This window comes from Haematobia irritans, chromosome 1, assembly GCF_050003625.1.
Source record: "Haematobia irritans isolate KBUSLIRL chromosome 1, ASM5000362v1, whole genome shotgun sequence".
Classification (NCBI taxonomy): Eukaryota; Metazoa; Arthropoda; class Insecta; order Diptera; family Muscidae; genus Haematobia; species Haematobia irritans.
This window is the reverse complement of record NC_134397.1, coordinates 199,475,475-199,487,906: the sequence shown is the minus strand read 5'-3', so window position 1 is coordinate 199,487,906 and position 12,432 is coordinate 199,475,475. Positions and strand designations below refer to the sequence as shown.

General features: G+C 31.8%; 1 protein-coding gene across 1 annotated transcript in view; it reads left to right on the top strand.

The window, feature by feature from the left end:
* Window positions 1-2,764: 2,764 nt before the first annotated feature.
* Window positions 2,765-12,432, top strand: part of Osi9 (DUF1676 domain-containing protein Osi9) — a 41,559-nt gene continuing 31,891 nt past the window's right edge. Inside the window, exon 1 of the mRNA XM_075288396.1 lies at window positions 2,765-3,151. Coding sequence (XP_075144511.1) covers window positions 3,008-3,151 — 144 coding nt within the window. The 5' untranslated portion in view covers window positions 2,765-3,007. The remainder of the gene's footprint in view (window positions 3,152-12,432) is intronic.

Here is a 12,432-nt window from a genome sequence, read left to right as displayed (position 1 = left end):
AGCTTGGCATCAAATATTTGTCTACATTTTTTTCTATGGAAAATTTTGTCAAAATGTTATTTTTATGGAAAATTTTATTAAAAAAATTTTTTATGGAAAATTTTGTTAAAAAAAAAAAATTTATGAAAAATTTTGTCAAAATTTTATTTTTATGGAAAATTTTATAAAAATTTTATTTCTATAGAAAATTTTGTCAAAATTTTATTTCTATAGAAAATTTCATCAAAATTTTATTTCTATAGAAAATTTTGTCACAATTTTATGTTTATAGAAAATTTTGTCAAAATGTTATTTTTACAGAAAATTTTGTCACAATTTTTTTTTCTATAGAAAATTTTGTCAAAATTGTATGTTTATAGAAAATTTTGTCAAATTTTATTTCTATAGAAAATTTTGTCACATTTTTTTCTATAGAAAATTTTGTCAAAATTGTATGTTTATAGAAAATTGTGTAAAAATGGCATGTTTATAGAAAATTTTGTCAAAATTTTATTTCTATAGAAAATTTTGTCACCATTTTTTTTTCTAAAGAAAATTTTGTCAAAATTTTATGTTTACAGAAAATTTTTTATGTACATAGAAAATTTTGTGAAAATATTATTTCTGTATAAAATTTTGTTAAAATTTTGTGTTTATAGGAAATTTTTTCAACATTTTATTTCTATAGGAAATTTTCTCAAAATATTATTTCTATAGACAAGTTTCCAAAATTATTTTTCTGTACAACATTTTCTCAATATTTTTTTTTCTATAGAGAATTTTGTCAAAGGAAAGTTTCTCAAAATTTTATTTCTATAGAAAATTTTCTCAAAATTTTGTTTCTTCTATTTAAAAAAAAATTTTTGTCAAAATTTTACTTCTATAGAAAATTAAAGTGTCTAAGAGGTACTTGAAGTGGAATATTTTGTAAAATCTACCAAAACATCAAAAATTCGAATAATTTAATAATTTTGAAAGCCAAGTTTACTTTATTCCAACAAAATTTTATTTCATGTAAAATATCAATTTTTAAGTAGAACCACTTAACTATAAGGACAAAATGACTTCATTGAAAAGGTTAGTGATTTTTAGAAAAGAAAAAACTTTACATTGGACGAATGTATTTGCTATGCTAAGCAAAATTCGTATTCACGACAATAAAAGTAAAATAGAATAGGTGGCTGTTAGTGTTGTAAATTGTGATTACTCGTTACTTTTGAATTGAGTACTCGTTACTACTCGGTACTTAATAGAAATTAAAAAAAGACATTTTTGGCAATTTTTAATACAATTGTCTTCTTTTTAAAGTGTTGTAAAATGTGCTGTTTTAGATATACAGGTCTCGTTAGAAACAGATATCCTCAAATTTCATTTTTACAATGAGAGCCAATGTTGAAATCTTTCAAGGGGTTTTGAATAAGTTTGGCACCTTCTACGAAAAAATAGTTTTGATGTCAACGACATTATTATTCATACTATTCGCATGAAATATTGCTTGCAATCAACAGTGAATTGGAAACAATGCAAATTTTGTCACTATTACAATCGTTCTTACCAAGTGGCAAATACAATCCTTTGCAAGAAATATGTAACATTTTTCAGTTTTTGTAATACTTTTTTTTGAGGTGAAGCTAAAGTTTGCTTTTTCTGGTCATTTTAACTGGGAGAACCGATTTTCCAAAACTTTAATTAATATTTTCCCAAAACTCAAAATGTTTGCTTCCAATTTGCCACTTTGCTTACCGTCAGAAGGAAAAATAAAACGATATTGATGATATTGAGTACTCATTTAATAGCAACGAGTACTCAAAAAATTAGTCAGTAACGAGTACTTGTAATCAAATACTCATTACTTTCCCAACACTAGTGGCTGGGACAGAATCAAAAATAGGCTAACTCAAATGTTATGTCTATACCATGTGACTTTCTCGTATGGGTAGTATCCAAAGTGGGCTAACGCAGATTCAATGGATATAGTCGGGCGGATATGGACCAATATTCCCATGTCAGTTTGAGTCCAAATACTGACCATGTACTCAAATTTCGAATTCCTCCGATGAGATTTGTTCTTCCAGAAGGCTGCAGGATTCAAATCTGAGTATCAGTTTATATAGGGGCTATATTCATTTGCAATACCATCCGACCTATATCAATAACAACTACTTTTTCCAAGTTTCCGATGCGATAGCTTGTTTCGTTCCGAAGGCAGTTTCACTACGATCAAGAATATACATATGTACTATATTATACGAAACCACTGTATGGCGGCAATAACTTTGAAACTGGAAAAAAATTCTCTTCTTTTCTCTATCTCTCAACCATGATAGTCGCACAATGCCAAGGTAATTCATACTTGTTCGGTATTAGTTTATAGCTGTAGTCGGTGTAAATACCTATATCCATTGCTTTCTCATCAACGAATCATGGTAACGACAAAAAGAAAAATGTCAGCAACATTCACAGTGGCATACAAATGGACAAACATGTTCGAGTGTACAATGAACTAACTGGTAGCCATATTAGCCATCTTTAGGCTAACAGTGTGACAAACGACGACTGGATTTCTTTTACTACTACTACGATTGCTCGAATGGCTGGTTAAAGTTGCTTATAGATTGGGCAAAAGTTGTTGACTCTTTTCATTTGCTGCTACTTCAGCTGTTGTTGCTATTCAGCCTACCAGGTTGCTAGTAGCTCAGTTCCGTTGCTTTTGCACCATTTGATTGTTTTTGTAGAGTGCGTATGACTTGGAGTTGGTATGCTGGGAATAAAACTCGATCATCGAGCGTCTTCTAGTCACAGTTTACCGGTTGCCTTCTGACCGATCAATTGATCGCAGTGAGTGGATTATATTAAAAAAAAAGCGAAAAGCACAAATATTGGCAAGAAAGAAAATTTCAAGATAAATTACCCTGCCCGGAACTAAAGGATATTAGTGGATTATCAGCATAATAACGAGACAAAATAAGAGAAATTTCGTACACAAATAAAATTTAAATACAAAAACAAGAACAAAACAAAATTAGAAATGCTGAAGTTTATGTGTTTATTTGCCCTAGTGGCAACATCCGCTGCTGCCTCCCACTCAGCATCAGAAGCAGATGGTTTACTGACCAGTGCCTTAAAAATGGTTAAAGAATGTGGCGACCGATCAGTGATTTTGTGTCTTAAGGTAAGCGGATTTATCAGAACACATAAAAAAGATCAGACAAACGGTGAAAATAACAAGATGGATAAAACTATTACCGAATAGTTAAATGTTAAACCGATGGCATTAAAAAAAAAATTAGTGACAATTTAAAAACATGTTATTCAAAATGTAGCAAAAAAAGTTAAAAATTCAACTATGAATCTAATGAAAAAATTACACAAAAAAAAAAAAAAACAATAAAAGAAGAAAAGAAGAAAAACTAAGAAACACAATGAAGCAAAACAATTTACGATAATTCTAAATAAACAAACGAAACAATAAATTTGATATGTTTATGAAAAATGTGTTTTGTTTATATAGGAAAAAACTGAATACATTCGACCTTTGATTTTCAAAGCGAGTATCAACTTAATTTGAATATCTATTACAACTAGTTCATCCGATGAATTGAAATATTCTCCCAAATTTCTGTTTAAGAAAGTGCTCGACAATATTGATTAATGAAAATCTTTCTTGGCGAAGTATGTCTTCTAAGCCATCCTTTAAAATTATGTGAAATGAAAGAAATATTCATCAAAATTAAAAAACTAACACACATACTTTTGCCAACTTTCAATTGTTCGTTATAATTTTGCCGGAAACTTACATGCAAAAAAATAATTGGGAGGAAAGAATTACTCAAATGTCGTTTACCATTTGTTTTTCGTTGTAAAGAAATTTGTTTACAGACTTTTTATGATAAACGTTGACTTGTTTACATAATCTGAAGACGATTTAGTAAAGGCTTACCCAAAAAAAAATATATATATATTTTTTTTTTCTGGCTAATTGAATATTCTCTCATTATTTCTCACTTCCATTTGGTTTATTTACTTCTCACCACTTTTTTCTATAATACAAACAATGTTGAAGAAATTACTCAATTTTATAATTTATTCAAATTTTGCCATTATCTCTTATTGTCATCAAAAAACAATTATCGATATATCCATTAACGCATAAGTAACGTATACATTCAATCATTTCTATGTACAGACCACTTTATGGGCACACACAAACTGATGTAAAGAAACTATATTTAAGAAAAACGATCCACTTTAATAGGAACCAATGTGATTATACATATGTACCCAGCAAAAAAGCGTCGCCAAAAAAGTATCCGGAAGTGGTGCAAAATGGGCGCAGAAGCGATGAATTTAACACGGGCTTGTCATAGGACGGATGTCCACCATTTCAAATGCCGTTGCACTGAAATTGCAGCACTTCTTAAGGTGTGATCCGAATTCAGTGTTTTGGATGTAAATTAAAAAAATTTTGCAATAATTTGCCAAATAAATAATTTTTATAAATTTTTATGATTTTTAAAGCATTGTACAGCTTGTCTCAAACGTTTGACATCAAATATTTTCAAAAATTGGCAATTTTTTAAGAATGGATTTTCCATTTTTTCGAAAAAATTTTAATAATTTGTACCATTTTATTAATCCTTATTATGTTTTTAACCTATTTGAAACAGAAAAAGTTAAAATTTCCTTTCAAAATTATGAAAAAACCGAGTTAAAAAAAATTGAATGAAAAGAACTTCCTGAGTAGTTAAAATAAAGAACATCTTGGGAGACCATTTTTGGAAGTGCTTTTAAAGTTGTGCCTTTAGAAGCACTTCCAATTTTTTTTGCTGGGTATATAAAAAACATGTTCGCAATATTTCGAAATCACGTTCGGCATCCCAAGTACTCTATTAAATTTTTATTTCGAGATCTCAAAATATTTCTTTTTAAAGAGCAATGCTTGGTATAGACGTAATGTACAATGAGTTTGAAATAGAATTTGTTTGTATTGCAAAAATAAAAATGTTTTAACAAAACATGTTTCTGGTGAAATATCACATATTACAAAAAAAAAAACGAAAACATTTTTAAAATCTGTGGATTTATGACAAAATCCCATAAGTCTAAAAACTCAATTTTACAGGAGAGCGACAATACACAAAAACTTTCGTACAAAAGATCTGGAAATTGTTTAATATTCATGTGAAAGACCTTTTCGATAGCTTATGTTTAGACTTTGCCAAAACCACAAAATTCTTGATGTTTTGGAAGATTTTGCAAAATATTTCTTTCCAACTATGAAATGCTTCATAAATAACATTTTGACAAAATTTTCCACAGAAATAAAATTCTGACAAAATTTTCTATAGAAATAAAATTTTGACAAAATTTTGTATAGAAATTATATTTTGACAAAATTTCCTAAAGACATAAAATGTTGACAAAATTTTATATAGAAATAAAATTTTAACAAAATTTTCTATGGCAATAAACTTTTGGTAGATTATTTTTGGCTCGAGTGGCAATCGTGATTTTTCTGTGATTGGGGATCGGTATATTTATGGGCTATATATAATATAGATCGATACGGACCAATTTTGGCATGGTTGTTATCGGCCATACACTAGCGAAATGTACCAAATTTCTACCGGATCGGATGCTCCTTAAAGAGGCTCCGGAGGTCAAATCTGGGGATCGGTTTATATGGGAGCTATATATAATTATGAACCGATATGGACCAATTTGTGCATGGTTGTTAGAGACCGTATACTAACACTATGTACCAAATTTCAACCGGATCGGATGAAATATGCTTCTATTGGAGGCTCCGCAAGCCAAATCTGAGGGTCCGTTTATATGGGCGCTACACGTAAAAGTGAACCGATATGGCCCATTTGCAATACCATCCGACCTACATCAATAACAACTACTTGTGCCAAGTTTCAAGTTGATAGCTTGTTTCGTTCGGAAGTTACGTGATTTCAACAGACGGACGGACGGACATGCTTAGATCGACTCAGAATTTCACCACGACCCAGAATATAAATACTTTATGGGGTCTTAGAGCAATATTTCGATATTTTACAAATGGAATGACAAAGTTAATATACCCCCATCCTATGGCGGAGGGTATAAAAATAACTTATCTCTATTTATGGTGTTTTGTCGCATTGAATCCTGATAATATTCTGATTAAAAAACAACACAATTGAAATTAAGTATGCCTTTATTTTAATTAGTTTTTTTTTCGACAAAACACTATGACTCGAAATATGTTGTTTTGTAAAAAAATGGTCAATTACACAAATCTTATGTGGACTTATGTTGTTTTGTCAAAAGTACCATACAAATATTTCGTTTTTATTTTACAACATATGATGAGATACATATGTTGTTTTGTCAATTGAAAATCTGTAAACACAGAAAGATGCGTCTTTAAAAACTATACACAACATAAAAGTTTTGAGAAATTGTCCTATCTCGGGGTTTTGTCATAAGTCCACAGAAATTATATGCAACCAAAACAAAACTCTCCTCTGGAACGAAATTTTATACAAATACAAATTCCCCTTAATTATAAAGAATTTTCTTTAGATCACATAAATTCGACTTTGTAACAAGCGATTCAACGATATTGACATGGTCATACTACGCAAATATTTGATAAAAACGTTTAATTTAATTTTTTTTTTTTTCAGGAGCACTGTTGAGATAAATGGTTACGGTTTTCGTAATGTATTTTTCCCATATCCAATATGAAGTAAACATCTTTGTCGGTTTGACTGTGCACTGAAATAAGACTTTTTTCGAGGAACGAAAGTTGAACAAGCGATTTTTTTGTAAACAATTGTTGTATCGCTTTTCAAAAATTCGGGTTTATTTGTTCTGAAAGAAAATACTTTCTGACAAAGGGAAATGTACATTTTATATAAAAACTTTAATAATCTATCTAAACAAACTATTGATTTGACATTTGACAATCAGCCATAACTTGATAAATTTCACAATCACAATCCAATCTTAAGCTAAATCCATCAACAACTTTTGATACCTTCCTTTATACCTTTCTTGAGTATAAATGGAAATATAGGCTATTTGTTATTGAGTACACTAAAGATGTATAAATAGCATGATGACGTAACTATTGGAGTATGTCTACGTTCAGTGGAAGTGAATGAAGGTTTATACCAACGGATTTTGTGTGTTGCAGAAGTTGTGTCTTTCAGGGGAAACAAAGTTCGTTGAGGACAAACGTTGTTGGTCATAAATTTCGTTTTGGAGGACGGAACTATGTTCCTGCATATAAGAGGGTTTGCGATTGAAATGCCTAATTAAATATACAATTAGCAACATTTGTATTAATTAGACTTTGAAATAATTGAAATTAATCAAAATCCTAACCAACATAAAAAAGAATATTATAAAAACAAATTTTTAAATGGAAATTAAATTGTTTCCGTTTTCAAAAGTTGTATTTGGCACATTCTTTATAAGAAAGAGAACACCTATAGTGGGTTGGTTACTTTAAATAAAGTTTCTATAAATCTGCTTGCCTGTGTCCAACAATCTGTTCTATTCGTAGAATCACTTGACTACTTATGTCTTGATGTCTTTATTACACAACGATGGTTGCCCTAGATAATTTTAAGGCATCTATTAGCAGGTCCCCAAAGTCAGTGACCTAGATAATTTTTAGGGGCCTTTTTGCAGGTCCCCAAAGTCAGTGACTTAGCCTTATATCTGTATATTACTTTAGTGACACAAATTATTGACTTCTGACATAGAATACAATACTATATTTAATTCAAAACTAGGACAAATCCTCCAACTTCTTCTATCGCTTCCATATATTTCAAGGTTGAGTTGATTAAATGAATAAAGTTTTAATATCCCAGCGCCCCAAAAAGTAGTTTGGATCCCCAATTTGTAAACGGGAAGTAGTGTAAATTTGAATCATCGCCAATGAATTTTACATGGGCTTGTCATAGGACGAAAGTACTCCGCTTTCCGGATCCTTTGCATTGTCTTAGAAATTGTGCCTTGAAAATCCTTACTATCCTATTTTACAATTTGAACAACTTTTCGCGATAACCGGCGGTTGAACCTGGGTCTATTGCCACCTTAACACAACGCCTTAGCACACTCAGCCATAAAATGCCATTTAACACGGTGCATCGAAACGTAAATTCAAATGTACCATATGCAATATGATCTTATTCTGACATAAATATTATATTCTAACTACCTTTCTCTCTAAGAACGCAGATTAAAATCTCACCAGCGTCGATGTTATTATCAAATAATTTATCGATTTTTTTTATGTTGTGCAATAGCACAGGTTCAAATCCCAGCTGGGATGATTGTTGCCCAAAATTTAAAAATTCATTTCAAACGCCCAACTATTTTACTTTCTAATTTATTTAATTAAAAAAAAATATTCTCTAAATTATATTCAAATAAATATAAATCTTAATGTATTTTTATTTTCGATCTTTTTATTTTACTTAGTAGTTTGCACAAAATTGATACCAGAAATGAATCTTTTGTACATGTTATGAATAGCATGCAATGAATTTTACATGGGCTTATCAGAGGGCGGAAGTCAATGCATTAAGCATCCGTTGTATTGATTTCCCATTAATTCTTCAGATATGATGCTATTTCTGTATTTCGGATTTAAGATATTCCAAATAATACCTGTACGTATTCTATACACCGAAAAAAAAGTGAACTGTTTCATAGGAAGAATGAACTACCACGCACGAAAATTGAACTAAATTTTATTCCACATTTTGAGATTTTCACAAAGCGTTGTTAAAACCAGGAAATTTTAATGCTCTGTTGAGGGAGCCACCTTGGTGCAATGGTTAGCATTCCCGCCTTGCATACACAAGGTCGTGGGTTCGATTCCTGCTTCGACCGAACACCAAAAAGTTTTCCAGCGGTGGATTATACCACCTCAGTAATGCTGGTGACATTTCTGAGGGTTTCAAAGCTTCTCTAAGTGGTTTCACTGCAATGTGGAACCACAGCCGTTCGGACTCGGCTATAAAAAGGAGGTCCCTTGTCATTGAGCTTAACATGGAATCGGGCAGCACTCAGTGATAAGAGAGAAGTTCACCAATGTGGTATCACAATCGACTGAATAGTCTAAGAAGGGTTTTAGACGATGCAATAATTGCATGCAATAATTGCACGCAATTCTTGTTTGTAGGCAAACGGGGTAGAGAAGCAAAGGGGGTAGAAAAAATTTCATGTTTTCCGTTCTTCTTGCAATTTTTTGACATTTCTGAAACTTGAAATTTCAAGCGATTGCATGAAAAATTTCAACGTATAAATGCTGAAGTTTTTAAGAAGCAACTTTAAAAGAGAATACAAAAAATTGCACGCAACCAATTGCATCGTCTAAAACCCCTCTAAGTGAGCCTGATACATCGGGCTGCCACCTAACCTAACCTAATTTAATGCTCTGTTGTACTTTTTAATTCATTCTTATTATTTTTGAGAATCGTACGAAAATTTTAATTTGTTTTAGTTCATATTGAACTTATGTGTACGGTCATTGAACTTTATACTCACGTTTAGTTCATAAAATATTTGAGACATACTTAAAAAAAGTAAGATTTCATTAACCTGTGGAAAATTTCGATAAAAATAATAAAATTTAACTACAAGCAAATAATTAGTTTCCAATAAAAATAAGTTAAATTTAGCGTTAGTTTAACTACGGACATTTTTTTCTGTGTAGGAAATTCGGTATCAGCCGGAAAGAATCGATAACTACTGTCTATTATCTGTTGTCATCAGTGTGTTTTACACTCAGTAAAATTCAGCAGGTTTGAATTTATTGCGAAAACTGCGTAAAACAAAGTATTTGTATATATCACCTGAAAAGAAACTCTTGTGAAATAGAATTTTTTTGTTGGGTACTACTGCACATACAGTGACATAAATAAGTATTGGCACACCAAAAAATTTTTGATAAAAACCACATGTGAAATGAAACTATTTTAATAAAAAAATATTTTAATTTGGATTGTATCTGTATTAAGCATTTAACTCTTTTTTTATGTTATATCTTTTTTTCTTTAAATGTTTAAATTATATAAAATTAAACAAGTATATACGGCCGTAAGTTCGGCCAGGCCGAATCTTATGTACCCTCCACCATGGATTGCGTAGAAACTTCTACGAAAGACTGTCATCCACAAATTTCAACTCACATGGTTGTTAAATATCTACTACCACCACGTACCAAATTTCAACCAGATCGGATGAATTTTGCTTCTCCAAATCGGTTTATATGGGAGCTATATATTATTATGGACTGAGAGTAAACAATTTCTGCATGGTTGTTGGATACCCTATACCAACATTACGTACAAAATTTCAACCGAATGGGAAGAATTTTGCTCTTCCAAGGTGCTCCGGAGGTCAAATCTGGGGATCGGTTTATATGGGGGCTATATATAATTATGGACCGATATGGACCAATTTTTGCATGGTTGTTAGAGACCGGGAGCCACCGTGGTGCAATGGTTAGCATGCCCGCCTTGCATACACAAGGTCGTGGGTTCGATTCCTGCTACGACCGAACACCAAAAAGTTTTTCAGCGGTGGATTATCCCACCTCAGTAATGCTGGTGACATTTCTGAGGGTTTCAAAGCTTCTCTAAGTGGTTTCACTGGAATGTGGAACGCCGTTCGGACTCGGCTATAAAAAGGAGGTCCCTTGTCATTGAGCTTAACATGGAATCGGGCAGCACTCAGTGATAAGAGAGAAGTTCACCACTGTGGTATCACAATGGACTGAATAGTCTAAGTGAGCCTGATACATCGGGCTGCCACATAACCTAACCTAACCTAACCTAGAGACCGTATACTAACGCTATGTACCAAATTTCAACCGGATCGGATGAAAATTGTTGCTCTTAGAGGGTCTGCAAGCCAAATCGGGGGATCGGTTTATATGGGGGCTATATATAATTATGAACCGATATGAACCAATTTTTGCATGGTTGTTAGAGACCATATACTAACACCATGTACCAAATTTCAGCCGGATCGGATGAAATTTGCTTCTCTTAGAGGCCTCGCACGCCAAATTTGGGGGTTCGTTTATATGGGGGCTATACGTAAAAGTGGACCGATATGGCCCATTTGCAATACCATCCGACCTACATCAATAATAACAACTTGTGCCAAGTTTCAAGTCGATAGCTTGTTTCGTTCGAAAGTTAGCGTGATTTAAACAGACGGACGGACGGACGGACATGCTCAGATCGACTCAGAATTTCACCACGACCCTATGGTGGAGGTTATAAAAAGGCACATTTTTTGAGGAACAAAACTAAATTAGTTTTTTGGTACATTTAGTATTTGCTGGGCAATTCTTTTTCTTTGACAAAAGCGTGAAGCAGTCTAGACATTGAATGGACTAATATTTTGTGGTATTTGTACCTACACTGAAAAAACAGTAAACCCACCAGGAAGAAAACTTTCGGTTAATTTTAGAAAATCTTGATTTTTAGAAAATTTTAAATAAACAGTATTACAAACGCTGGCATAACGCCGATGTCATTAAAATAAGTACATATTTTTCGAGAAACTCAAGAAAATTTATTAGACATAATTAAGTTTTTTCACTTGTTAAAGAAAAATTTTTAGTTTCAAGGAAAAAATTGGAGTTAAGAATTGCAAGAGTGTCTTTAGTGACATACGAAGTTCATAATGAACGCATTTGTAGTAAAATGTGCAAATTTAAAGAAATACTGAACTATTTTGTGGAAGACACGAATTTAGTTAATCTCTATGCTTCATTTGTGTATATTTTTTCCTCGGTTTTAGTTAATTTAACTAACGTACGCAAAAAATTATTAGAGTAAAGGAAAATTTCTCCAAAAATTATAATTCCATGAACTAAAATTGGCTTTAGTGAAATAGAGAGTTCACTTTTTTTTGTTAGTGTATATAATAGCGACCTGAATACTGCGAACAACAAATACAGGATCAAACGGACGGATACCAAGGGCTAAACCGACTCAGGAGGTGGTTCTCAGTAGGTCGGTATATATTTTATAGGACTTAAAACCAATATTTCTGGTAGGCTTAGTTTTTCGCAGATACCTGGACTATATGGTTTGGAGTGCTGGGCCAATACTTATGTGTGGCACTTTACATATAAATCTAATAGAGAAATCACATTTCATTCAATCAAGTGGTGATACACTCCAAAAGAGATTTTAACATTTAAGTCGTAGGTTAGGGAGAAATTAGCACATATTCACTTTTTAACATTTTTTTATTTGATTTTTGAATTAATTTACTCTTACTTTCTTTAGTTCGCATAATTTGTGAAATACTATTTTTATCACGTCTCCGTTTGTATGGTGTCTTCATATATTTTTATCACGTCCTAGCAAGTGAATATGCCCATGGCTCATATGTATTCTAGAGAAAGTAATTTAAGAAAAG